We start from the raw sequence: 26761 nt of genomic DNA, 5'->3' as shown, positions 1-26761 counted from the left end.
CAGTTTACCAGGGTTTGCTTTGCACGGTTCAGGAGTGGGGAAGAGTGGCTGCTTGTAAGGTTTTCATGACAAACATACCAGTGAAACTTTCCTTATTTTTAAATAAATCTTTAAAAAACCCCAGAGTTCTTTGTTTTTGTCGATTGGGGCTAAATTTTGGGAGGAGGAGGGGTGCACAGCCAAGGCCACAGTGCCTGGTCATCACTAAATTTATTTATTTTTTTATCAGATTTCTATCCCGCCCATCTAAGCGGGACTACCCTGGGCAGTTTACAAATTTAAAAACAATAAAACCAAAACCCAAAGAGTCCAAGATGGCGAATCATAAATAATCAAAATATTTATAAATAATCACCAAACTAGACAGGATTGGCAGATAATTGTGGGCTGGAGATAGATTATGAATAATATTTTAAATAAGCAGATAATAGAGTTCAAAAACAGATTGAACTAAAAATCCAATACAGTAATTGTAGAAGAAAGTGTGACATTTTATAGCACTGTTCCGAGGCCAGGTAGCAATCTTGGTGCATCTTAGCTGTGCTCATGACACCACTCTTCAGATATGTAGTGGGGGAGTGATACACTAATTATAGGCTAATTTGCGGATCATGGAGATTTGTTGGCGATTATATAAATTTCTAATTCGAGAAGGCATTTTTATAAGTGGAAGCCTTGAAGATTCAAATTTGTCTGTCCAAGTTCACCAAAATAACTTTGGCTGTGCTTTCCAAACAAGCTGTACTTGCCTGCCTTTATGGAAAGAGCTTATTTAAAATAGGACTGACCTGTTTGTTATATCTTGCACCCCTTCTGACGGGCCTCATTGTTTATACCAACATATGGAGTGCAAAATGTTCCCATGAGGATCCAAGTTGAAGTTTTGCTAAATTAACATCTTCATCTCTGCTGATAAGCCATTTTCTGTCATGAGTAAACTCTGGCAACTGAAATGCACAGTGCCTTCTTTCTGTGTTACACTGCACCCCAGTGCAACCTTACACCATGAGACATGTAGAAACTAACATATACCTCAATGAAAGGAAAATAATAATAATTAACACAGGTAGAAATGTCTGATGACTTGGAACATGATATACAGAGAAGCTGTCTTTATTTGGTGCCAGATAATTATCCTTTCATTTGCCAACTACACACAAGGGTGTTTAGTAGCTAATTACATCAAGTATTTCCAAATTCCTTCATGCCAATATTAAAAGGTCTATAGCATGAGAGTCCCAGAATTAGAGGTTAAAAAGTAAGAATACTGTAAGTGACTGTTCTAAGAGTCTGGTTCAGATACTAGTACTAAATGCATAGACATGATCAGAAAGAATTTAGGAACAATGATTTGCTTCGGTGGGAAGAACCAAGGAGTGGGTTCAGCCTTCCTTCCTGAGACAGTGTGGGCCATGGATAGATGGTTGGTGGTATTGAGCACAGTTGGCCTATCTACTAGATCAGGCCTTCAACTTAAAAAAAAAAAACAGGACCAGTCACCCTGCCCATCCTTTTTGCACATACATTTCCTCCTCCTATCCACACCGCTTGGCAAATAATCCTAAATGAACTTCCAACAGGCACTGGTTCCAAATACACATGCGTAGATTTGGGCTCCATGCTACAGCAAATATATCTGCAGATGCCACAAAGAAGAACATCCTTTTAGAAGAGACGTGAAAACATCAGACACACCAAACCAGGAAGTAGCTGAAGTCCTGTGTGGAGTATTCTTTAATAAATGAAAATATACCATCTCATTTAAAAAAACAAACTCATAAAAGTGCAATAGAACAAACCTCCCCAACACACACTTTTTATTACTGAGTCAGGGCGCCCATGTCTCTAAATGTTTTTTTTTTTTTATGTTGGCTTTAGCCTATGTATATCCCACCAGCCTCAGGGTGTTGGGGAAGGTCTTCCGCATTCCCATACATTTCTCCTGGTCAATGAAAAGTGAATTTGCTTTGACAGCCAGGTCATGCTCCAGGTTGGCTTTGGTGTGAACCAGCGCCTGGAGGGTATCTTCTGCATCTCTCAACCTCTGCTGGAGCCCCTGGATTGTATCATCAATTTCATAGACTTCGTTCACAAGGCTGAGTTTGAACACAAGAAAGGCGTGTTAGTAAATTCAGCACAGCAGAAGAATTTTTAATTGTTTATGGTTCTAATAAATCCTCTGCATAATGACAATACTACCTAGTCCAAATAAGGAATGTTCCTTCACCTCTATATCAGTGCCATCACCAACATATGCAAAAGGCCATTCCTAATAATGTAACTGTTTACTGTCCATACCTTGTTCATTTATTTCTACTAACCTCACTATTTAATACCCTCAACAGTATAAATACCTGCAGCTCCAGATAAATACTTCACAAATTTGTTGAAGTGGCTCTAGTTCACAAAAGCGATAATGAATATTTTAGTCTTTAAAGTAACACAAGATTCTCCCATTTTCATCAACTACAAAATAAACAGCAGTCAATGTATGGATACTAATGGTCTTGCTAAGGCTGATATTGATCGTAAGAACTGTCTGTAAATCAGCTGGTACACATAGATTAGCAAACTTTTTTTAAGGGAAACAAAATGTATCAATTGCTCAAAATCCTAACCAAAATATGCCAAGAAATATGTAAAACAGAACAATTGCCCACAGGCTGGAAATGTTCAATATTAATTCCAATCCCAGAGAAAGACACTAAAAAGCACAGTTAATTTTAGGGGCATTGTATTATTTTCTCATGCAGATGAAGAGAAATACTCAAGATTTTATAACAAGAATATTTATATGCCATGTAGTCAAGATGGATTCATAAAAAGATTACAGATTATGGTAAAGCCTTTGACTGTGCAGATCATGAAAAGCTATGCACCATTTAAAAAGCAACGGGAGAGCCGCAATATTTGATTGTCCAGATATGTATCCTATATCCTGGACAAAAAGCTACTGTAGAAGAAGAGGAGAGAAACAGTATGGCTTCCAATTGACAGAGATGTCAGAGAAATATGTATTTTTACCTTTGTGGCTCTCAGTCTATGTGCACAACATGAGAGATCAAATAAAAACCAAACTCATTGGAAGCTAAAACAGCTGAACTAAGGCTATGTTACTTTGGACATACAAAGTCAAGGTGTTATTCACTAGAAGAGACAATAATGCTAGGAAAAGTGGCAGTGGGAAAAGAGGAGGACTGAACATGAGATAGATTGACTCAGTGAAGGATACCATACCCTTTAATTTGCAAGAAATGAGCAGGGTTGTAAATGATAAGACATTTTGAAGGTCATTACTTCACAGTATTGGAGTAAATCAGAAGTACTTAATGGAAAATAGCAACAACAGAATATATGGTCTTTCCCCATGAACCTGATAAATTAAACTTTTAGAGTGAATTATGGGGAAAGGCCAGGGTAGGAGGCTGCAGTACTCAGAGGGGGGGGGGGGCGTGGCAGGGAAGAATGGAAAGTTGTGGTTTCCTGTTCACATTTTGGTATTCTGGTTTGTCAGTTTGTTTTTTATGAGCTTCACATTCCTTTGTCAACCACTGTGAGAAAGCAGAGCCTAGCAAAATTCACATAAAAGAGCAGTAAGTAAGAGGAAGGTGAAGAAAAGCAATCAGGTTGCCAAGAAAGCACATTAAGGTGAGATATTTTTTCCCCGTTTAGTAAACCACATTCAGAGTGAAGCTTAAGATGCTGGTGGTGTCTTAGACAAATACCTGTTCCCTTCACCATAGCAGCCTATAGTAGGAATTCAGATTATGTAGCCATTGATCCTATAATACATTCACAACCACTAAACAGTCAGAATTCAGAATTTCTAAATGAAAGACTGTATCCCTTTCTTGTGGGTTAGATCAGGATTAAGTTAGCTATTTTCCCAACATCCTTGCAGCTAGGATAGTGGACATAACAATTTTCTACGTCTCCCCATTGCATGTCCAATTAATGTCTGCTGGGCCTTGACACAAATAACCAAGCAACTAAAATCACAACACAGGCTGCTAATTGGATTGTTAGCTTTGGGATACAAACTCCTTTTGCTGAACTGAAAACCCTTCACCGGATGAATGGTGAACTGGTTGCTGACAGGTATAGGATCAACAGGTTAAATTGTTGCACCTGTTGCACAATAGGTGTACATAAAGGGACAGACTTAAAATAGCGACATGGAGAAGGTGAGCCAGCACCTTCTTCTGTATATTCAATTTTTATTCTGTCCAAACTGCTGTAAAACCCAGATTAGTTATTAGCTATTCTGTACTGTAGAAATATCCGTTGAGTATCATAGTTACTGTAGACAGGTATGCTCAGGTACCCTGAGGATTCTTCTTCCAGAAAAAGCAGTATTTTGATTCTCAGCAACAGGATCCTGCTTCTGTGTGTGGTGAGTTGTGTTGAGAGTTTTGGTACATCCAACAAGTTGTAGCCAGAAATCCAGTTGATATTCAGGGAATACCAGAGACATCTTGAACATTATGACATCACAGGGAATACCCACAAAAGACTTGAGGCCATCTTGTGGTACAGTATATGGGATAATTTGTTCCAGTGCTTTGTTTGGCTTTTATTTTGTTAAAGGGGAAGAAATAACAAGTCCCCAGAGTTGATATAAAACAGAGGCCTTGTAAGATGTCACTGCTGGGTTGCTCTAAGCTCAGGGCATTTTCATCCTTCAGAGATAATTTCTTAATGAATATGTCACGGAAAGAGGATATTTTAATTGATTCTAAGCATGTAAGATTGTGGATGACAAGGCAGAGCTGGATGGGAATGCAAGGACAGGATTCTGCTAATGGGAGACTATGACTATGTAGCACAGGATGCAGATTTAGTACTTAGAAGTTCCCATTTTCACTTCCTGATGGGTCCAGTTTAAAGAAAAAGTAAGACAGCAGATAAAGAAAACGTAAGATATTGAACTGAGCAAAGCTGCTGCTAGCCAGAAGACAACATTGGACTAGGCAGAGAAATCATCTAACCTGATATGCCATTTATATATATAATCAACACATGCTGTTGTTTCTTCACTATGGGAGGCCAACCAGGTGCTTTTCCTTACCGTAACTGGGCAGAGTCCCGGCAGAGTTCTACATTGGGTCTACGGGTGCGTTCGTCCAGACGTGTCTGAGCCACCTTCAAGGGGGGACCCTTGTCCCTAATCGCCTTCCGAATGGCTTCTATGGTCATCTCTGTCTCAAAGATTTCTTGGAGAGTCTGCAAGTAAGTTTAAAAAAAAAACAGAGAAATTTTAATATAAATGTCAGGCAAAGCCAAAACCAAAATTAAAAAATGCAGACGACAGAAACATTGTGGCACCTTAAAAACGAACTGCTATATTTTAATGTGAGTTTTTGTAGACAATTCCACTGCTGTCCATGAAAGCTCACATTAAAATATAGCAGTTAGTCTTCAAGATGTCACAACATTTTTGTCTTCAATTTTTTACTTCTGTTTTGTTTTTGGTTGACATGTTAGCACAGACTAACATGGCTGCCCTCTTCTAAAACTACAATTCTATATAAATGTATACTTTAGCAAAGATCCTGCTCCTCGCCTCCCTTATTGTCCTTTATTGCAGTTCTGTAAAAGAAACAGAATTCATCAAGAACCTGGGGTATTATACCAATAATTCCCTAACTTCTCTCAGTATGTTGACCTGGTTATTGGTTACCGTGCATTTATTGATGCAACATGAGGTGGACAAGACTGTTCCTGTATTAGCAGCACACAACAACTATGATGCAATTGCAATGGGTGCACTGATGCACAGGTGCTCCAATGTCACTATGTCAGTCCTGACATAGGTGGCAGGATGTTCTGCACTGTCGTCAGTTCTTTTCTGTAATGCTTTTGCCACCTCAAACCAGCTTCTCTGAAGCTGCTACTCAAAAACAAGGTTATGTTTTGGAATACAAATCTTATAACACCAGTAAGCATGGCCATGGACCATGCTGATTGGGGGGATTTATAGAAATCACAGTCTAAAAAGTAACTTCAAGCAAGCTCTGTAGTACAGACCCTTACAGGGGGTGCTCTGAATGTATATGCACATACAAGCATATTTAGTTAAGGCAATGTGCACAAAGTGCTCCAAAGACATTGTTTGATATGCGCCCTGCTGCTACCTTCTAATGCGCAAAACCACAAAGTTTCAAAGCGTCTAAGCAGAATATACCATAGTCCTGTATATTCCTGTACACTCTGGGAAACATTGTTTGATAGTAGAAATGATACCAACAAAACAGAGTGACAGCACATTGCAGTCCTCAGCCTATCACAATTCAGACTGGTTCATGGAGACTTGCCCCTAGTTAAATGGGTATAAGATTGTATAATGCTACAAAGCCATAAAATGAGACACAACACACAAACTAACTGAAATGTACAGAGGGATGGGAGGCGTTCTTCTCCCCAATCCTAAATACACAGTTTTTTTTTTTTAATGATACAGAGAGAGGGACATATGGTGCGGTTACCGTGCATGATATGTACACAAGTAATTCTAATATGCAGCAGGTTTGTATTCCCTCCCTCCAGAAAAATTCCTGTAGACATTCATTGCTCCATGGAGATCTATTGCACAAGCTGTGCTAGATGCTATGAGAGCAGGTCCACTTCAGAGCTCACAGCTCTCTACAGCTTAACAGAGCAATGCCCTCCATGGGAAAGCCCTTCACCCCAATGAGAAAGCTAAGCGATTGACCCCACCTTTGCCAGATGAGCCTGAATCTTGTTTTTAGCATCTGCTGTTTCGGAGATGCGGTTGGTAAAGGCAACATTGGCTTTGTTAAACTGGTTCCACATCTCATTGGCTGTCACCACTAGCAGTGTCTCAATATCATCTCTGAGTTTGGAGGAGGCTGTCCGCTCGCTCTGGGAGCGTAGAATGTTATCATCAGTAAACTTGGCCCAGGATTCTGGCACTGAAATCCTGGGAAAGCACAAGGAGAGACAACAAGAGAGTCCTCACATGGTTTGCAAAGCTTTTCCTGAAAGAGTAATAAAGACTGGATGCAGAGGGAGTGGTGGCTGCATTTACAAGGAGTTCCACATGTATTTTAAAAACATGTGTAACAGCTTTTATGCCTACATTTTCTAAATGTAAATCTTGCAGCATCTTCCTATATTATATGGAGTTCAACGTGAGAAAGAGTAAAGAAGAGTAAAGAAGAGTAAAGAAGAGAAGCAGCTGCAGAGAAATGTAAATACAACGAAATTAAGTTAAGGAAGCAGCCAGAGATTTTAAAATTACATGGACTCCTGCCAAAATGCATTCTTCTTATTCCTCACATTACCACCCCAAGTCAGATTCTTTTTTAAAAAAGGAGAGTCCACAACTATTTTGCAGTTTCTTTCCTTCAAATGTGCAATATATGGACCCAGCATGATCTCTGTGTTGTTTCTCCCTTTGAAACAAATGGCTGGTTTAGAGACTATACTGTAAAATGAAAGGCATGGACTAAGCAGAGGCATGACTCAAATTATCATCGCATATTTTTCTAAATGGATCTTGGCTAAACCAGTAATTCCATAAGACAGATCTAGGTCTCCAGATATGGGTGAGTTTTCTGACTGTCAGCTGATGTAAGTATAGGTTAATGCTTATGAAAGCTCAGATGATAAAACAATAATTTGTTCTCACATCTAGCTCAATGGCTGAAATCCTATTGCTTGGAATAGCAAGTCATAACTAGAGGAAGCCCATCAAATCAATGGAACTTATGGAGGAGGTGACCACCCCCAATCCCCACAAATTTACTCTAGTTACAACTTATTACATTAAGCAACTGTATTTCAGTCACTAAATGAAGCATCAGGTGATGGTTTGCTGGTGTAGATGAGGCATCATCACCTGATGTTTCCAATAATAATAGTCAGTCTGATAATGTATCAGACAGGGACTCTTGAGACTTAAGTTCAAATCTCCTTTCAGGGTAGAAATTTAGTAGGGGGGTAGCAATGAATATCTCACGTATCTTGAAAACACCATGAGGGTTGGCATAAGACCAAAAGGACTTGACCGCACATAACAATAAAGAGCTATCAGAGGCTAATAATCATGTTTTGATAGCAGCTGAGCTCAGTCTTTTCCCACATACAAAAAAAGAGTCATAAATGCTGTCAAATGCAAAATTATTAAGTGCAGAATTGTCAAAAAAAAATGAGACATCAAATATTCTACATGGATGTGCAAATTACTCTAGTTTTTGCACTAGTTATGCTTTTCTGACCATTTTCACTAAACCTTTGGACTTTGTAATCCATTCTGTGGATCTTCAGAAATATAACTATACAACTTTCCCTCAACTTGCAGATATTTTAGACTTTTACTCCCGTCTGCCCTAATGAGAGTGGCTAATCGTCATGAATTCTGAGAGCTGTGGTCATAGAATCATAGAACAATGAGGTTGGAAGGGGTGTATAAGGCCATTGAGTCCAATTCCCTGCTCAGTGCAGGAATTAAAATGAAAGCAGATCTGACAAATCTCAGCATTTGAAGGATACCAGGCTGAAGAAGACTCTAACAAACACTTGGGGTGGGCAGGTTTTCTGAGCAGAGGGATGGCGTTGCACACAGATGTCCTGAAACCACCACAAACAGTATTTTGTTTCACCATATCACTGTGGCAGCACCATCTCCTGCCATGTTTCTCTTAAAATGTGATAGTGGCAGATACCTCAAAATCAGGTTGCAAGGCGTTGGTCCTTATAGCCTCTGGCCATGTGTTCCTAACCCTTGACATAAAAGCAAAAAGCAAAGTGTGCTGCTTATATACCGCCCCATAGCACTTCAAGCACTCTCTGGGCGGTTTACAAGTTAATTATGCAGGCTACACATTGGCCCCCCCCCCAGTGAGCTGGGTACTCATTTTACCGACCTTGGAAGGATAGAAGACTGAATCAACCTTGAGCCGCTACTTGGGATTGAACCCCAGGTTGTGAGCAGAAAATCAAGAAATTCAGACACTCAGGCAATGCAGAATTCTGGCCTGCATTCCTGTTTAGGGAAGAGGCATTCAGCTTGCCATAACACAAAAAAGAGGGGAGGGGAAGAGATATTTTAATCTGGTACTTCATTAGCATTAGCAGGGAACACAGAATGAGCCTTCCCAAAGAATATGAGGCCTGTGAACACATTTTGGTGACTTCTGGCTAATGACAGTCCCCTATCAACTGATCCTTCCACTCTGGAAGCACCACTAGATTGCTTCTGACAGGAGTGAAGAAGAAGATTAGCATTAAGATGTGGCTTAGGCCACTTAAACCCTTCTCCAAGGGTGCTAATGTACAAGGCTCCCATTGACACTTACGTAGCATCCACTCGCTCCACGCCACGGTAATAGCTGATGCCATCAGATGTGTTCCTGAGATGGTGGCATTTGTCATCAATTCGATGAGCTGTTTGTTTGTCAGTCAGATCTTTCTCCAGCTCATGCTGGGCTGCCCGGTCAGCTCTGTAGTAAAATGGGCGTAAAGGTGAACTGGGCTTTCAACTCTCCACCACCACACAAAAAACCAAAACAAATAATTAAAATAGAATTCACTCTCCTTAGACCCCTTATCATTATTATAAACGTATACTTATTATAAACTTTTGTATTTTCTCTTCTTAAAGCAGGTAGATATTAAAGCTATTAGAATCTTAGGTTGGGAGTTCAGTTTCCCAGTGTTTCATAGGACATAACTCTGGTCTTAGACTGGCAGATCTATACATTATGCTTAAAGATTTAGAAACAGAGCCAGTCCCAGTGGCCGATAAAGACCATGTAACTTGTTGTGATCAACAATGAGTCTGACAAGTTTCTCACCTATAAGTAGTTGCTACCTGGTGAAGAGCTAGCTGGGTGAAAGGCTAACTTCTGGAATACTCAAGTATTTATCTCTGTGCCTTTTTATTACACGTGTTCAGCATTCAATTCTGTAACTCTCACCGGCATGTGGTTTCCTTCCAGTCTAGCTACGCAACAAGGATACTGGATACATTCCCCCCACCACCACTCTCAAGCTGCTCTATAGGAAAAACTGATGAGGTGCTCATGCCAGAATTTGTTTCTAAAGTCTATATGAGGAAAGTGGAGATGAAATGTTTCCTTACACCAGCTGGGCCGCTGCCTTATCCAAATGTCTTCTCATTCTCTCTTGGCAAGAGTGGATGACATCAACCTCCTGGTCAAGTCAGAGAAGCAAAAAATCCTGTCAATATTTCCTCTGATTAATGAAAGTAACACCAAGTACTTTATGAAAAAAATTGACCCACCCCTACATGCCCCCATGAAGCACAAAACCACAGTCTAAGTATTCAGGACTCCATGGGGATTGCACAGGTCCTCTTCCACTTTGGAAAAACAGGTACTCTTAAGCATTAAAGCAAGCTAGCGGGGGGGGGGGCTGTGATGTATTTAAAATTTAAAACAGCACTTCTAGAGGCTTTCAGGCACTGGAACTCACATATTTTGTCACACACAAAAAGGGGGAGACAGGAGGTGACTAATGCCCATATGAAAATATAGTTGTCTGAATAGCTCAGTGAGTTATCTGGCTGCGGACCCAGTTCCCCAGTGTGCATCCCGGAAGAGCCAGACTGTGTGGTAGCCTTGGGCAAACCGCGCAGTCCCAGGGCACCCCCAGAAGAAGGGAATGGCAAACCACTCCTAAGTACTCTTTACCTAGAACAACCATGCAAAGGGTCACGATAAGTCAGAACTGATTTGACAGTGTACGATTATTGTAAAAGTATCAGGGGTCTCGAGGGGCCTTTGTCGACCTGACCCCAAGACCTGATTTCACTGACTCTCATCTAGTACGATAAACAGCCTCTCTTTGAAGAATATTTAGTGGCAGGGCCGGGGGACGGGACACAACTGTTTGAAAATCTCTACTTTTTCTGAATAAAATCAGCAGTAAGTAGAAATGGAAAACATAAGTTTTTGGACTACCGTTCTCAGAACATCCTCATCAGTATGGCCACCAAGCATGCCAGGTGGACTATTTCAGGAGCAGCAGTCCCAAAATGTGACAATTCCTGTCTGTGGTAGCGGGACACTGCAAAGTCTCCGCCATTCAAATCCCCTTCCTTGGGAAGCCCTGCATTAATGATCTGTCTGCAAACTGGCAACATGAAGCCTTCCCAAACGTTTGCACAGGGAGAAAGTTCTCTCCAGGAAATGTCTTAAGGTGCCTTTATTCTTTAGGATGGGAGACCTTTTCACTGCAAGACCTGGGCCACCTCAGGCCAGGAGCGCGTCCAGAGGAAGATGAGGTTGTGCAGGCTCCTCTATGCACTCACATAATTTTACAAGGAGGGAAGATGGAAGGAAGAGCTGCCCAATGCCTTTTGATTAGCAGTGTTAGGAGCCATCTGTCTGGAAGCCTCCAGGGTGCTCTAATTCTACACCTATGTCTTAATTTCTCTTTATCCTTTCTGAGAAAGCTGATTGTACCCCAAAACAAAGCACAGTAAACTAAATCTATCAGTCTGAAAGCTGCCACAAGACTCTCCCCACACCCCACCTTTCTTTCTTTTTTTAATAGGAAGAATTGCTCTATTGGATGGAGAATTGTGCTTATGCGCTTCTGTCTGCTTCTCCTCCTCTCACTCACTTGTCAGTCACACACTGCCCTTTAGCTAGGGAGGCTTTCATGTCTCAAGACTCTTTTCATGCCTGGAGTTATTCTGTTGCCCACAGGCACTTCACACAGGCAAAATGTAAGACCCATCCAGCTACCAAGGACCGAATGTTTCCATATGGCACTCTCTTTGTTGTGGAGACACCTTATTGCCTTTGGAGGAAAGTATCCTCCCAATAGCGTTTGCCATCAAGTTGAGCTGGTTGGCCCTTGAGTTCATGAGCTAAGAAGGAACAAATGACAATCAGGTTTGGCCAACATATAGGTCTAGCACGGGGGTGGGGTGAGGAGAGATTTGAGCAGGAGAAACTGGAAATGACTTAGAAATAGACTTGGAATGGGAGTGTCCAGTTCTTATTGAGATCAGCAAGAAACTTTCTGTTCATCGTCACAGGGTTTGAACCAGGATTCCAAAATAATACTGTGGCAAAGACTCTGCATTGGCCAGTTGCTGTTCTCACCACTGAATGTTGTGATAGGTATTTGGACCAGCCCTTAATTAAGTACAGTGGGGCCAACCCTGAGCTAGTATATAATACAAAGAACTCCCTGATCCAGAATCTGAGCTCAGTAGCATTCAGCAGGACACAGTACGGTGTATGTTGGGTGGAGGGGCTGAACTCAATAGTGTAAATCTTTATTAGGTGAGATATCACAATGCATACGCTTTTAAATCCTAGAGTTTAGCCCCAATCCTGACCTTACCATTTTATGTGTTAAGATTGTAATATCTTGCCCGTCTCATCGAAGAAAGTTTTCCACTTTTCAGATCTGCCCCTCCACCAAACATGCACAGTTCAAAGGGGCAGTGGCCATGGTGGAGCTGCACGTCTGAAGTAGTAAACACTTGAGAGAAGGAAACCTACACATGGTAAGACTAAGAGACAGGATGTACAAAGGAAGGCAAGGTCAGGAAGGCACGTCCAAAGGAGAAATGAGAAATGTAGAATTGCTGTCAGGATGTTTCCTGGCTTCTGTGACTCCATTGAGATTCCTAAATAAATGTCCAGAAACTACAGGAAGAACAGGAAGGAGCCACAGGCAAGAGATGAGAAACTGCTCAGCTGATTTAAAAGGCACAAAGAACGTTACACGCTCATGAAGTTTTGTCCCTGGGGGATTTCTGGTGTCCTCAATTTAGAGCCCAATTTGCTTCCTTTTCTTACTGCAAACTCAGAAGATATCAACAAGATGTACCAGAGGAATACACTTGCTTTGTATATATTTCCTTGTTATAGGGTGTGGTATTTATTTACATATCTATCCAGTAATTCCTCATAAACCCACCCCTCACTGAAAAGAACAATAATCACAGATTGGAAGATATCTCTGAGTATCCATCAGAAAGCTAATGCAGCTGTTCTCAAAACTACTTTGCTTCCTTTGTGTCTGGTTCCTACTGTGAAGCATTTACATGGTGACTGGGAGATGTGTGGCCCTCCAGATGCTGCTGGACTCCAATTCCCATCAGCATAAATGCTGGGACAGATAATGGGAACTGAAATCTAAGAACAGGAGGACGCGATATTCCCCCATCCCTGATTTATGTGTGCCAAATTGTCTTCCCACCCCTATATTTCCTATTTACAGATCCTGGGGGAAAAAACAATTGAGGAGTATCATGCAGAACAGTTGTTTGATCCTGCCTGAAAACACTTCTGGGTTGAAGGGAAGGATATAAATAATCACCTGAGCCAGCTCTTAATGGACTCAGAGCATCTAAACATTATGCTATTAGCCAAGCATGAATTAAACCCACACACACTTTTTCCTGTTAAGGGTATCACATGAACTTACCGTCATTAGTTGTTTTTCCACATCATCATGAACGAGATCAATACCCATCCTCTTCTCTCGATGAAGCAAGCATTCCTGAGCTACCTGTTTAACATTGCAGAAAACTGGTAAGGCTGATGGGACATACAGCTTTATGGCATCTGAAAGTATTAACAAGTTTGTATGGTGGAAGACTTCACAAACTGAAGGTAGCTGATTAAAGGTGCTAGGCAGTCCACCAAAATACTTCTTAGTCTTTAAGGTGTGAGACTCTTTGTTGTTTTTGCAGCAACAGACTAGCAAAACCAAGAAGAACTGAGAAGACAATGTAGCACTACAGAATTAAAATGTGGGTCTCAACCAAAATGCAAAGGCCAGTATAAGAGTTGGTTGAAATCCTGTTGTGCAGTTACACAAACTGCACAACCTCAAGAAGCAAACACCCAGAAATCTCCATAGATATTATCTGTTGTATATGAGTCACTTGACTCAAATGTCTGATGAGATTTTACTCATCTCTAAAAGTTACACCATTAGCACTACTGCACAAGAGGATTTCAGCCATTGAATCAATGGCTGTAAATTATTAGTTAAGCAAATTTAGTTGAGCCAGTGGGCCTTCTCTAGTTGGACTTGCAATGGGATGTTGGCCAGAATGCCACTACATTCCACTAGAATGGAGCATAATTAAGCCTATTTATTGTGTTGGATGTTTGCCAAATTTGTCTTTATATAGAAGCAGGGCCATTATTTTTCACCTTTTCTTAGTCAGAAAATGCCATCATTGGATACAAACACAGCACTCTTAATTAGCACCCAGACAGCTTTAACTGATGCAACAGAGGTAAATGTCCTTGATCCTTGGAGATCAAGGTTGCTTTGACTGGCTTAATAAAGCCTTGGCCTAGGACACTGATTTGACAAAAATGCTGTTGACAACAGTGGAAACAAATGTTTTGGCTTACGGAACAGCAACAAAATCAAACATTATTCAGAGGTCTGCCAAGGCTTCCAGCAATTCTCAAGCTAGAGCGGAGAGCTAAGCATGCTTATCATCAAGGCTGAGCATATCTTGCATCTATGGGTTACTAACTGTCCGTTGAGTGGGCAGGAAAAAGAAAAAAGAGGGAGGAAGTGAAAGGAGCATCATGCAGAAGGGGACTGTTGATGAAAAGGAACCCAGAGAAAGAGGACTCTTCCAAGATAGTTGTTGGAAGTGACTCAGTACAAGTATGCCTGCACTCAAGAAGATACACATCTTTGTAGGGGGAAGAATAGAGACACCCTCCTTGGGTTTCTTAGACTTTTAATGTGCTCTGATCTGTCCTGATTTTCCTTCAACTTTAGATTGCTTTTTTTAGGACTGGTGGTGACAGTTCCTTCCTTCTCACATCTCTTTCTTGTTCATCCAAGGAGGAGATAAGACATCTTTCCTTTGTTCTCTAGAGATGGAAAGGGTGGCTAATGACATTTCCAACCCAGTTAGCTAGAACCGGGACCACTATCATATCCTAAGTGCATTTTTCTAATAAACACAAAAAAGAAGCATGGATGTAAATCCTTTACAAAAAGGGGGAAGTGTGCTCAGGTAATTATTCAAAATCTCAAAGGGCTGTATCCACAAATTAACTTGCCTCAGTACCACTCCATGTGTAAGTCCTGTTTCTTTGTCAAACAGGGAACAAATTATTTTTTTGTCACAAAGAATGACAACTAATGATTCTCTACACCAACCATTCTCCAATGTTTTTGGTTGCAGCCATAAACATATTATGAAAGAAATATAGACCGAACCAGGATTGTATAAGTTGCATAACAAACCTTAGAAGTAGGTATGTGAAAAAGTGTTTCCAGGCTATGGCCCTCCTTCAAATGTGCCAGGGACCCCAAGGGGGGGCATATGGCTCCTATTTAGAATGAGTGCTCTACACTGTTGCTTTTCTCATTTAACTTACAAGTTCCTTTTGCTCTATGTGGAACTGCATCAGGTGCTATTACTAGCTTAGATACTATCTTAAGGCGGAAATGGGGAACCTCAGTGGGGCTTGGGACCAATGGCTTGCCCTGGGATCCTTTGTGAGCCAATGGCCAATCAAACTGCAAAACTGATGAAGTGGGAGTTCCCAGAGATCCACTCCTGGTTTGGCGGGAGAAGGCCTACTTAAAAGGTGTACTACTACTTCTGAAGTTTTCCCCCCACTGCTGGTATTATTGCAGTTCAACCAAGTTGACCCTTGTACCTGCAGTGGTCCTTCAGTTTCTACCAGGGCTCTTTCCAGTCGTTTCTTCATGTCTGTAAGAGCATTTGTCTCCCCAATCATTCCATCGATCTCGTGGTTGAGCTCTGATTTCCAAAACACAATATCATTGACTCGTTCTCCCAGATTTTTTGTTGTTTCTGTTTGGGTTTTCCTCGTCTGCTGATCCTTGTCTTGAATCATCCGGGAGGTGTCCACCCTCAGCCTCTCAGCATTGTGCCGGGATGCCTCTGACTCCTTGTAGTTTGTCAGGTTAGATCTATACCAGTCATCAGGAGTGTACCTAGTAAAAAGGGCTGTTCGGTTAGAAACAAAGGGGAGTGCGTAGCTTGGAGTGAGCCCTTGTGAACTCTTGGAGAAAGGTGCCAGAGTTGGAGTGATGGCCGCAACTTTGTAATAGGCGCTGGGTCTCCAAGGGAGGCTCAAGCTGTGAGTCAGAGCATAGTGAGGAAATCGGTTCTTGTAGCTTGAGGCCATGGTGCTGATGGCTGGCAGAAAATTTGAGGGTGTTGGTCTCGGATGGGCATATGTTGCCGTCAAGGTAGAGCCTGCAAGCTCCATGGTAGCAAATGGTTATCCAGACAGAGTTCCTTCATCAAAGAAAAATAAGAACAAGTGTGCATTGGAAGAAATTCTGTTGTAAGCTAACAAAGCCAACTAAAAAGCCCAATAGCAGGTTAAAACATTTCACCTCCAGCAACAGAAATCTGGCTACCGTTAAAATGATCAGCAAATTATTGATCAGCTATAGTGCAATCTTATACGTGTGTACTCTGAAGTGAGTCTTATTGACATCAATGAGGCTTACTCCCAGGTAAGATTACAATTTGAGATTATAGCTTAACTGTACATGATAATGATGATGATAATGCTGATAAATCATGAAAGACACAATTCAGATCTTATCTCTCAAACATCTACTTATCTTAAGAATCTTTTGATTAACATATATGGTAGTGATGACACAGAAAAGAAAAATCAACACAGCATCCCATAGCCAAGTGCCATGTTGGCTAGGCTAGGATGAAGGACGTATCTTATTTCATCTTGCAAACAAAATTATGTGGCTGTCACCAGTACTCAACAAATTTATTTAGAGAAAAGATCGCTCAAGGTCAACTGGTTGACAGTGTCTTTTTGAAAACACAATAGCAGTTCTGAAGTTATTTTGAAAGCTACCTTGGAAAGTGGACCCACACAGAGAGATTATTGGTTCAACTAACCTCAAGCTGACATGCAATCTATTGTGCTTTTCACTTAGCTAATTGTATGCTGGAAATCTAATATTCATGGCACTCTAATGTAAATACCTGGCTGTACATAATATGAAATCTAATGACAAATACAGAAGACTACATTGTGCCGAGAAAACTTCATTTTGGTTGCCAGAGTTGATGATGGGTAAAACAAAACAGAAGATTAAAGGAAAGGCTTCCCATACATGGAACCCAATAAGTTGTTGGATTTCAGCTCTGAGAATCCAGCATGAACAGTAGTTCAGACCCTGAGAGTTCTGATCCAACATCTGGCTATTATCTCTTTCAGAATGACAATATTAAACAAAGATGGAAAAAATGAGAATTTGCCAGAGCCTTTAGAACAGAATTATTACTTTCCCATATATATATATATAATATAATATAATTATAATATATAATATTTTCTTCATTTTCACACTTCAACAATAATCTGACACAGAGCTAATCATGCTTAAATTCACCAAACTGAGGGCTCAGACATACCAGGTGTGTAGCTTGGACTGAGGTGAATTGGGAGTGGTCCTGTATCCCAATAGATCTAGAAAACTTCACTCCAAGGACCCATAGCTATTTTAATATTCCCTTGACTATATGGTGGAGTCCTGCAATCTGAATTTCTACACCACATTTCATCTTTCTCCTCTCCCACTCCTAGCCCCTCCTTCCATCTCATGCCCTCTCCATTGTCCGCCCTCTCTCAACCTGGCCTCTTTCCCTTCATCACATGGCACCACAGCTGATGTCAGGGTTGTTCAAAATGCCCAGCCCTACCATTAGGAAGAATGAAGAAGGAACTGGCTCAGGAGCAGGTTTGGGCACTGGCAGACCTACATTTTTGGGGGGGTCTGGAAGTCTGAACTGTTACGTGGGGGGAGGAGCTTCACAACCAGCAACAAAGTCTCAGTAACAAGTGTTATCTTACTCGGTGGATTTGTTCCATGACAGATCATCATAGTTTTTTTTAATGGACTAAATTTGCTTCTTGGCCCCTTTGGGATTAGAGACCCTGAAGCTTAAGCTTCATTAGTTTTATAATAGATCTACCCCTGGGTTTGGGGGGTGTCACAAAAAGTCAGTATATTTTTACTGCCAGAGTGAGGAAGAGGAGCAGATGTAATTTCCTGCCTCATGTGTCAACATAATCTATGAGTAACAATGCACAATTGGCTTTGGATACTATATAGAGATGGGCACAAACTAGTTCGTCCCAGTTCTTCCCAACTCATAAAGGCAGCAGCACAGGCCCTGCTGTTTCCCTCCACCACCTTCTCTGGCTCAATCAGCCACTCGCCAGGCACAGCGTGCTAGCTTCCTGCCCCTCCTCCACAGTCCCACCACAGCTCAGGCTTCTCTGCCCTGCCCTCTGGGCTCATCTCCCACTCAGACAAAAGGGGCAGGGCAGAGAATCCTGTGCTCTTGCTCCTGATGGGAGATTAGCCAAGGAGATGGAAAAAGCAAGCAAACGGGGCCTGCTGAGTGGATAATCAGCTGAGGAGGAAGAAAAAGGGAGCAGCAGCACCTCAGCTGCCACCTTTACGAACTGGTATGAACTGGTTCATGCCCATCTCTAACGCTATAGGTATCTTGATGCAAGTGACGTATGAGCTGGAGATCACCCTTTGCTGCTATTCCTCAAAAGTATCTTGGAACAGCTTCTGAGCATGGTTACAGTGGCTTCTAAAATATTTTAACTTGCATTTCCATCCCTCTTGCCTTCAGAATCAGGTTCAAGAAAGTCTCCCCTTGTTTTATGGGAAGCAGCTGTGTTAGCCTGTAGCAGCAGAAGCAACAAAGAGTCTAGTGGTACTCAAAGACTAACACAAGCATGTATTTGGTGTACTTTTTCATAGACTGCCTTTGACAAAGTTGGATGGTATCCATGAAAGTTTATCCCAGTTTAAGAATGTTATTTTTAAAACTGCCACTTAAAACTTTTCTCTTTTCTCTCCATTGTGTATTTCCCGATCTGTTTTTCTGCTTCACATATGTTCATCTGCACTTACACCCTCATTCCCTCCTCTCTTGTATGCCTTCCTCCTTGATGTCTAGAATAGATTAGCCTCTCCTCAACACCTGCTGGCCCAAAGAATGCAGAATCTCCAGCCTGTGGGCCACATCTTGCCCATGGGGGATGCCCCATCCAATATGAAGCCTTCTTTTCCCTTCCCTTCCCTTCCCTTCTGCCGTCTTCCTTACCCCACTTCCTAGCTGTTCAGCATGTAGGTTTGCTTTTTTAAAAAGAGCCATACATCTGAAAGCATTCACTGGTGTCCATGAAAGTATTTTTTTTACCCCCAAAAAAAGTCCAGCTGAGAAGCTTGCTGTCTCCTGTGCCATGATTGCTCCCAGAAAATGGCCCAATGCAAGGAAATTCGACTTGAAAAATGTCTCCTTCTGGCAATTGTGGAAAGACTTTGGAACACTACCTTTTAAAAAGAAACCCACTGTGTTACTCATTACCTCTTGGCAGCGTGTTTGCCCACTAATGTTGCTGTGATCACCCAAGTAATCCATGTCATAAGACATTAGCACTGCAGTGCCCTTATCAACACTTTGCAAATAGTTACAGAAATGTTCAAGATAAAAACCAAAGAAGAGTTCCCTTGCCACTTAGGACTGAGAACAGAATGACACAAAGCTTGAAAAATATCCCATCAAAACGTCTCTAAAATGCTTAAAATGCCCTTTGTGTGAAAGTAACTTGAAAACATTGAATACACCTACTTTGTCACTTCAGATTACACTATTGTTAGTGCAACTTTGTTGTTACTACTTACATTGCTTGTTACAGAGTAACTAGTTGCTAGTAACTACATTACTTGTAATTAATTGACTCCAAGTTCTGACCATCTACATGGAGGCACTGGATGTGTAAGTTCAGGAAGCCTTGTTCAGGTTTTCGCCCTGAACACATGAGTGTCGGCTTCCATCATACAGAGACAACTGTTCAGACTCTCCTCATACGCTGAACACAGACGTTTGCCACATGAGTTTAAATAGAGCCACAAGATCAAAGATCTTGCTTTATTTCTGTATCCACAAAAAAGCTGTGTTTTATGAAAACATGGTATAAGTTACAAAGCCACCAGATAGATGCCGTTATTTTATTCATTTTTGAAAATTACAGTAGCCACATGGCCCAAGAAGATCCTTACAGCAAAACAAATTTTTAAAAAGTGAAAATTAAGAGGGAAAGCTATCCTGTGGTAATAACTGGGAAATTAATTTTTAAAGCATCCTTTAATTTCACATTGGTGTGCTCAAGTGCTTGTTAATCTCAAACATTGGTTTATCTCTGTTAGGCCAGCTAGCAACGGCTGCATTCAGAGATCAGACACTCTAGTTAATCCAGAATCCCAGGGCTAAACTATATTACCAAGCGTGGTTAGAGAAGAAACCACATTAGAGCTCCATAGACATGATTTGTCCATACCTTCATGTCTGAGAAACCAGACTTGCAAGCAAAATTATGTGCTTCCTCCCTGAAGACCATCACAAAAAACACCACATTAATTTCAAACTCTAAGAGAGGCCAGAAAAGTTCCCCTTGTGATGATCACAGAATTAGCTCTTAAAGAATTCCCCCTTGTAATGGCAGGTTACCTGTTCATATAGAGTGCACCCCTACAATACCTGAGGTCCAGAAAGAAAGAAAGAAAGAAAGAAAGAAAGAAAGAAAGAAAGAAAGAAAGAAAGAAAGAAAGAAAGAAAGAAAGAAAGAAAGAAAGAAAGAAAGAAAGAAAGAAATCCCCATGCTAAATGTGCACAGACATGATGGGCATGCTACTGTTATGCCATTACTAGCATGCTGAGTGTTGCTGTTGTTCCCTTGCCCTGCCCTGTCCACTTGCAAGTAAACTTCTGCAGTTTCTCCATTTTTACACATGAACCCATATTAGGGTCTTGGGTTATAGGGAAAGAGACCAGAAATGTTCCTACAGCATCATCTCCCCTGAGAGCCTTTTCTGGCAAAAAAGGCGAGAGTACAAATTTAATAAATAAATATCCCTCCCAGCACATTCCACTCCCTTGGCCTTTTAAATCCCACCTCTCTGCAATTAACAATAAACTTGAGAATAAGCTTGAGTAAATTTGACGATCACTTCGTTTTCCCTCCCTCTTCTTCTCCATTCAGTTCTACCCTCCCCTTAGACAGGCATCCCATACATTTCCCAGGTTTCTTGGAAAATCTATAACAAATGGCTCCTTTGGGAATCTGTACAGTGGACTGTCATAATTTTCGGGTGGGGAGGTGCAACAATATATATCTCAGTGCTTCTCACGATTAACTATGTTCAGCATCTCTTTGCCTCATTTTCCCCATAGGCAGGTGGGTCCCCTTTCATTTCTGAAGCAGCCAACCTTTTGGAGAGGGACATTTGTGCCTTGCTGGCTGTCTTCTGACAGACTACTTACTCACTCAGGGTGCCAGGGCAATGCCCAGAGACTGGTGGACGAAAGATGCTTGCCTGCACGATTGATGCGCTCAGTGAAGGTGGTGGATCCTTGGTAGGTTGTGGCTCCACTGCAGCTAGAAGAGGCCTCCTAGGTAGTCACTGGGGCTGCTACTTACCTGTCTGCAGGCAGTGTGTTGAGGAAGAGGAAACAAAGGTATGGATGGAGGCTCCTGTCTCTACAGGCTGCTGTTCACCCAATGCCCCAGTGGCAACATCTTTCTGTTCTTCCCTCCCACTCAGAGCTTCTATCCCGCCCTCACCCTTTGTGACATACATCCTTCCAATACTTGCCATTGGTCAAACAGAGTGTGGAAGGCAAAGGGGGTGGGGGGGAGAAGGAGGAGGGAGCGTTGTTAAGGACTCATTAGCTGCTTAGTAACTCTATTCCCTCAAGGGTGAATGGAAGGCAGTGGGGGGAGGAGAGAAAGCACACACAGAGAGAGAATTTTTTTCCTGACCTTGCAGCTGTGGGCACACACAGGTGAAATCTTGCAACCTGGGGAGTCAGTCTCCTTGCACACCAACTAACAATGAAGAGTAGGGCTCCGGCTACAGTAACTCTGCTAGACTTAAAGGTGCTACAGGACAATTTGCTGTTTTAGCCCCACCCCTTGAGCGGTGGCATACCTCAGTCAGGATAGTGCATGCTCTCAGTGGAATATGTCCTGCACAGGACAAAAAAATCGCACAGACAAAAGAATCAAGAGGCCTCCAGGTGGAGGGCTCCTGTCACTATAAGTCACCTGGCATTGTTCAACTGTTCTGATTTTTACCACTTATGGGCTTTTTATCGTAAGGAAACTAGGAAATGTAGGAAATTGCCCTGTGTTGAGGTAGACCACTGGTAGACCATCAATTCTCTTGGCCAGAATTGTCTGCACTGACTGGCAGCAGCTCTCCTGCACTTCAGGCTAGACCCCCCCCCCCCAATCCTACGTGGAGATGCAGAGGATCAAACCACAGATGATCTGCGTGTGCCTTCGACTACAGTCCAGCATGGTATGTGGTTTGATCCTCTGCATCTCCGTCTAGGATTGGGGGGGTGGGGTGGGATAAATCTAACCTGAAATGCTGCTGCCAGTCAGTGCCACCAGACCTGTGCCATGGTGTATGGCAGATGTTAACAGAAAGACTCAAAATGGTACAAAGTGTGTGCAGGAGGAATTGAAGCAAAACTCATGTTTGGACATGGTTTCCATGTGTAGAGCAGGCCTGTGATTTTAAAAAAAATGACCACAGTCGGTTGCTTATAGGAATCCTCTGACCCTGGTAGGCTTTTTGTTTTAATATTATATGCTGATTGGTTGGGGGAGTTGCCCTTTGGGATAAAGGGACCTGGCCCTGCTGTGTCCACCTCCCTGCAGGTGACCTTTCACTGGCCTTCTCCTCACATGCTTTGAAAAACAAGGTAAACATTTATTTCCCTCCAATGGGGTGAGGGTGGGAGGTGAGGAGAAACCAATCCCCTTGTCTTTGTTTCAGCAAATAATGAAAAAGAGTCAGTCCTGTGGGCTCCCTTCCTCTGGCATCACCACACTAGGGTCACCCCTTTGCAGAGACACTAGTGGTTGGAGTCGTAGCAGTAGTTGCAGCAAATGTTGCTTCCTGTTCCATTCCAATATTTTTTCATTGTGGTTCCTACTAATGACTCCTTTCAGGCTCATTCCATATTGCAGTATTTATAGGCCATTCCCTCCCTGCTTCTTTTTGGTTCTCTAAATGACACTCCCATGATGGGCTGGCTGAGGAGAGTGAAGTAGGCAAAGTCCTTCCTGTGGCTACCAGGGCCTCCCTGCCCCTTGGGTTTATCATGTGCCACGTGATACATTACAGAACTGAGGTCTTTAGCCATGTGTCCAGGGTTTTCACTAGTGGTTTTTAACATCATTTTCCTGACACATTGTTAAAATCGTACGTGTAAGATGGTCTCACTCCATCCTGGCAAAGAAGTGCTAAGCAAAGACATTAACATCCATCCAGTAGGTATTATTTTAATTTTCTTCCCTTGAAAGTCACAATGGCATATTTCTACATATGTTTTATATAGTCATCTTGCTTCCTGTAAATCATTTTAAATAACTATGAAAGGAGACAAATAGACTACTCTGAAAAAAAACACAGTTACCACTCTCTGAGATCCAAGGTATGTCCTTGTGATGTCACAAAGGTGGGGCAGACAAGAACTGGGAGAAAGATCAGACGTGTTTCTGGGCCAGCTGATGTTGAAAACTAGTTATGAGGAGAGACCACATAAATGGGCCCAGAATCCAGGTGGAACCCAACTAACCAATAATACAGCAACTCTAGCTGCCTAGAGTGGTCTTATAGGCCAGATGGGTGGGGTATAAATCAAATAAATAAATAATAAATAAATAAACTCTGAGCTGGAGGGGGCACATTTTTTTGGTGGTTGGATAATGGCAAAATGCACTCAGCATTTGCAGCTGTTGTCACCAGCTATGCTAAGGCTTTCTATATTTATGGAGTTATAAAGTCAGATCATGTGGAGTTTTCACTGGGAATAGACAGAAATGAGTCTTTAAACCCAGGTCACACACACTCAAAATCAAACTTCCACCTTTTTCAGTCCTACCTGCCTCAAGATTTGTCCCCCTGCCTGAAGAATCAGAGAAGCCCATAGCAATTCCCAGGGACTTCATTTGGTATCCTGAGATTTAGCCATCCTACTATAACACCCACGGATAGCTTTTGTGTCATGGGATAATGCTCAGTGGCTGAGGACTCAGTCATATAGTCAGCTTTCAGGACTGCAATCCTATAGCTGTTTACTTAATAGTAAGTCCCACTATATTCTCTATGGCTTCCTCCCTAGTAACTGTGTTTGGGATTGAAGCATAGTATCCCCATAACAAATGGATTACAGAGATCTGGGAACAGATCCTAAAAACATAAACACAGGCAGTGTATATTTCAGACAGAATTAGGTTCTCTCTGCTCCCCAAGACATATCCATCATACAGGAAAGAAACAAAGCAAGGTTTCACATCAGAGGCAAGGAGACATGGCAGGCGTTGCCAAAACTTCACAGGCAAAACCCCCTTCTTTGCTCCCCAATTCCTTAAATTTTGATTCTGTTCCTGGGTTTCACTAAAGCCAGGGGCATGTTGATCTCCTGCTGCTCGTGTGCAGGAATCTTTACAAAGAGCAGCTCCCTGTTTCAGCCCTGCTCTATTATTAATAGAGAGCTTCAAGGGTTTTTATTTATTTATGCTATTTGGGGATGAAATCAAAGCTAACTTTCAGAGACGAGCCAGACGTGCAGCCCTGACACACAGAGAGAGTGTCCTAGCCCAGGCTTTTGAACTGGCAAATCTGTAAGACACTCTGAGGGTTGTGGGTTTACTTAGCTTCTGTAAGGATTTACAGGGAAGTCGTAAAGCTTATTTGGCTGAGTCTCTCAAACATAGGTACTGGGGACAGCATAGGTGTTCTGATGTGAGGAGCAGCATACAATTCATATTCCAAGGCTGGGACACAAAAGATGAAAAACTGGGGGCCTGAACCAAGGGAGGGAGTGATTACACTGCAAATTAGAACCAAGGTCTCTCCATGACATAAATGCAAGCATGAATTGCTTTTGCCCAGGAAGCAATTTTTTGACTGGAAGGTGAAGTAAAATACTTCTCCACCAGATAGTATACCGAACCGATTCGGTTTGGTAGATATAAACCCCCTCTGTTGGAATAAATTGTACCTTACCAGCATGAGGGAAGAAACAGGAGTGGAGAGGAGGATGATCAGCCATGGCAGGGGTTGGAGGAGGAGCTGCCAGGACCCTCAGTCTGCCCGCTTGTCCCCACCTGCTCATTCACCCATCTGATTGCTTGCTCACTCCCCCACCTGCCCATCTGATTGCTTACTTGCCCACCCACTCACCCACCTGTCAGATCACCCACCACCCACCCAACCGCCCATTCATTTGCACACCTGATTGATTGTTTGCTTGCCTGCCTGCCTGCCTGCTCTCCGATTGCCCACTCCTGATTGCCCATCCTTGTCCCCCTTTCCCCCTTTCCCCCCTTTTCCCTCGCATCCTCATCCCCTGTCTAGATAGCATTCTCCCTGCTGTCACACCTGCCCCATCTTGGCCGAGGCGACAACAGAGATGGCCAACCCAAAAGTTTTGATTTGGGCTAAAATCTATGTGATGCTGTACAATACATACGGTTGGAACATGGAATGTGAGAGTCATATGAATCAAGTGGTTGGCGTTGTGAATTAAAGTGGACTAGAACAATGTGTTTTCAGTAAGACAACTACGAAAGTTTCTATTCTGGAAAGGGCAATCTCAGAAGGACTGGAATGGCTTGAATACTGAGGCAAGATGTTGCACAGGCAGTTAGAGGCTGTAATGCAAAATCTGACCCAATAGTATTGATTAGATTCCAGGAAAAAAAAACTATTAACATAACCATCATTCAAGTCTACTCTCCAGCTACAGATGCTGAAGAAGAAAGTTTTAGTAGCAAAAAGAAAAGAAAAAAACTATATGGGTGACAGAAGAAACTAGAGATGGGCATAACCTGAAAAAATGGTGGTTCATGATGGTTCATGGTTCGTGATTGGACACAAACTTTGACCCAATCAGAAAACTGAACCATGAACCAGTTCAGTTTTCGATCCATGCCTGTTGGTGGTTGGTTTACCTTTTCCAGTTGTGCTGCTGCAGCAGCCAACTTACTCTGACACCTGAGCCTCTGCCACTGCTGCCACTGCCAAGGGTTGCCACCTCCCTGCCACCACCTTGACCCACTGCTGCCCCTCCATTGCAGCCACCCTACCACCGCCACTGACTAAAGAACTATATAACTTTAATATCAACAATGAGGAAAGATGTTGCATACATTGGTTGAGCTTTTTGTCCCCAATCCAAATGGGGACTGCAGCCAAAGAATCAGAAGAAGACTGAGACTCTGAAGGGCAGAAATAAAGGAAAGATAATCAATTATGAGAAAACCAGATTCTCTAGAAGAAACAATAATGCTAGGAAAGGTTGAGGGTAGTAGGAAAAAGAGGAAGACCATATATGAGATGGTTTGACTCCCTAAAGGAAGCCAGAGGCTGAGCTCTTGCACCTGCAAGAGCGAAGCAGGGCTATTGAGGACAGAACATTTTGGAGATCACTCATTCATAGGGTTGCCATAAATTGGAGGCAACTTGATGGTAGGAAACAACAACAACAACAACAAAGAGGCACTTCAATATATTTTAAAAATCAATTTTAGGCAATAAATGCCATGATGTACAGTGGGGTCTCTACTTAAGAACTTAATCCGTATTGGAAGGTGGTTCTCAAGTTGAAAAGTTCTTATGTTGAATCTGCATTTCCCATAGGAATGCATTGAAAACCATT

At 42.1% G+C, this 26761-nt stretch overlaps 1 protein-coding gene across 2 annotated transcripts; it reads right to left on the bottom strand.

Moving 5' to 3' along the window:
- Positions 1-1707: 1707 nt before the first annotated feature.
- On the bottom strand, positions 1708-24839 carry TEKT3 (tektin 3). 2 transcript variants are annotated; one of them, XM_020802998.3, is made up of 8 exons: positions 21347-24839; positions 15654-16261; positions 13435-13518; positions 10106-10176; positions 9321-9464; positions 6718-6940; positions 5069-5223; positions 1708-2096 (listed from the first exon to the last, which is right to left on the bottom strand). In XM_020802998.3, the coding sequence occupies exons 2-8, from the start codon at positions 16230-16232 to the stop codon at positions 1880-1882; spliced, it is 1473 nt and encodes a 490-aa protein (XP_020658657.2). In that variant the 5' UTR covers positions 16233-16261; positions 21347-24839; the 3' UTR covers positions 1708-1879. The 2 variants fall into 2 exon arrangements, with proteins under 2 accessions (XP_020658657.2, XP_020658658.2); XM_020802999.3 differs by having other exon boundaries at positions 21504-21652.
- Positions 24840-26761: the final 1922 nt, after the last annotated feature.

Source organism: Pogona vitticeps, chromosome 2 (assembly GCF_051106095.1).
Source record: "Pogona vitticeps strain Pit_001003342236 chromosome 2, PviZW2.1, whole genome shotgun sequence".
Lineage (NCBI taxonomy): Eukaryota > Metazoa > Chordata > Lepidosauria > Squamata > Agamidae > Pogona > Pogona vitticeps.
Note: the sequence above shows the minus strand (reverse complement) of the source record. Positions and strands in the feature narration are given on the sequence as shown.

Coding starts and splice junctions, on each gene's coding strand:
- TEKT3 (XM_020802998.3), bottom strand. CDS start 16,232: ATGGAGCTTGCAGGCTCTACCTTGACGGCAACATATGCCCATCCGAGA. Junction 10,177..13,434: donor TGGAAAAACAACTAATGACG/GTAAGTTCATGT, acceptor TGACTTGACCAG/GAGGTTGATGTCATCCACTC. Junction 5,224..6,717: donor TTCAGGCTCATCTGGCAAAG/GTGGGGTCAATC, acceptor ACTTACTTGCAG/ACTCTCCAAGAAATCTTTGA.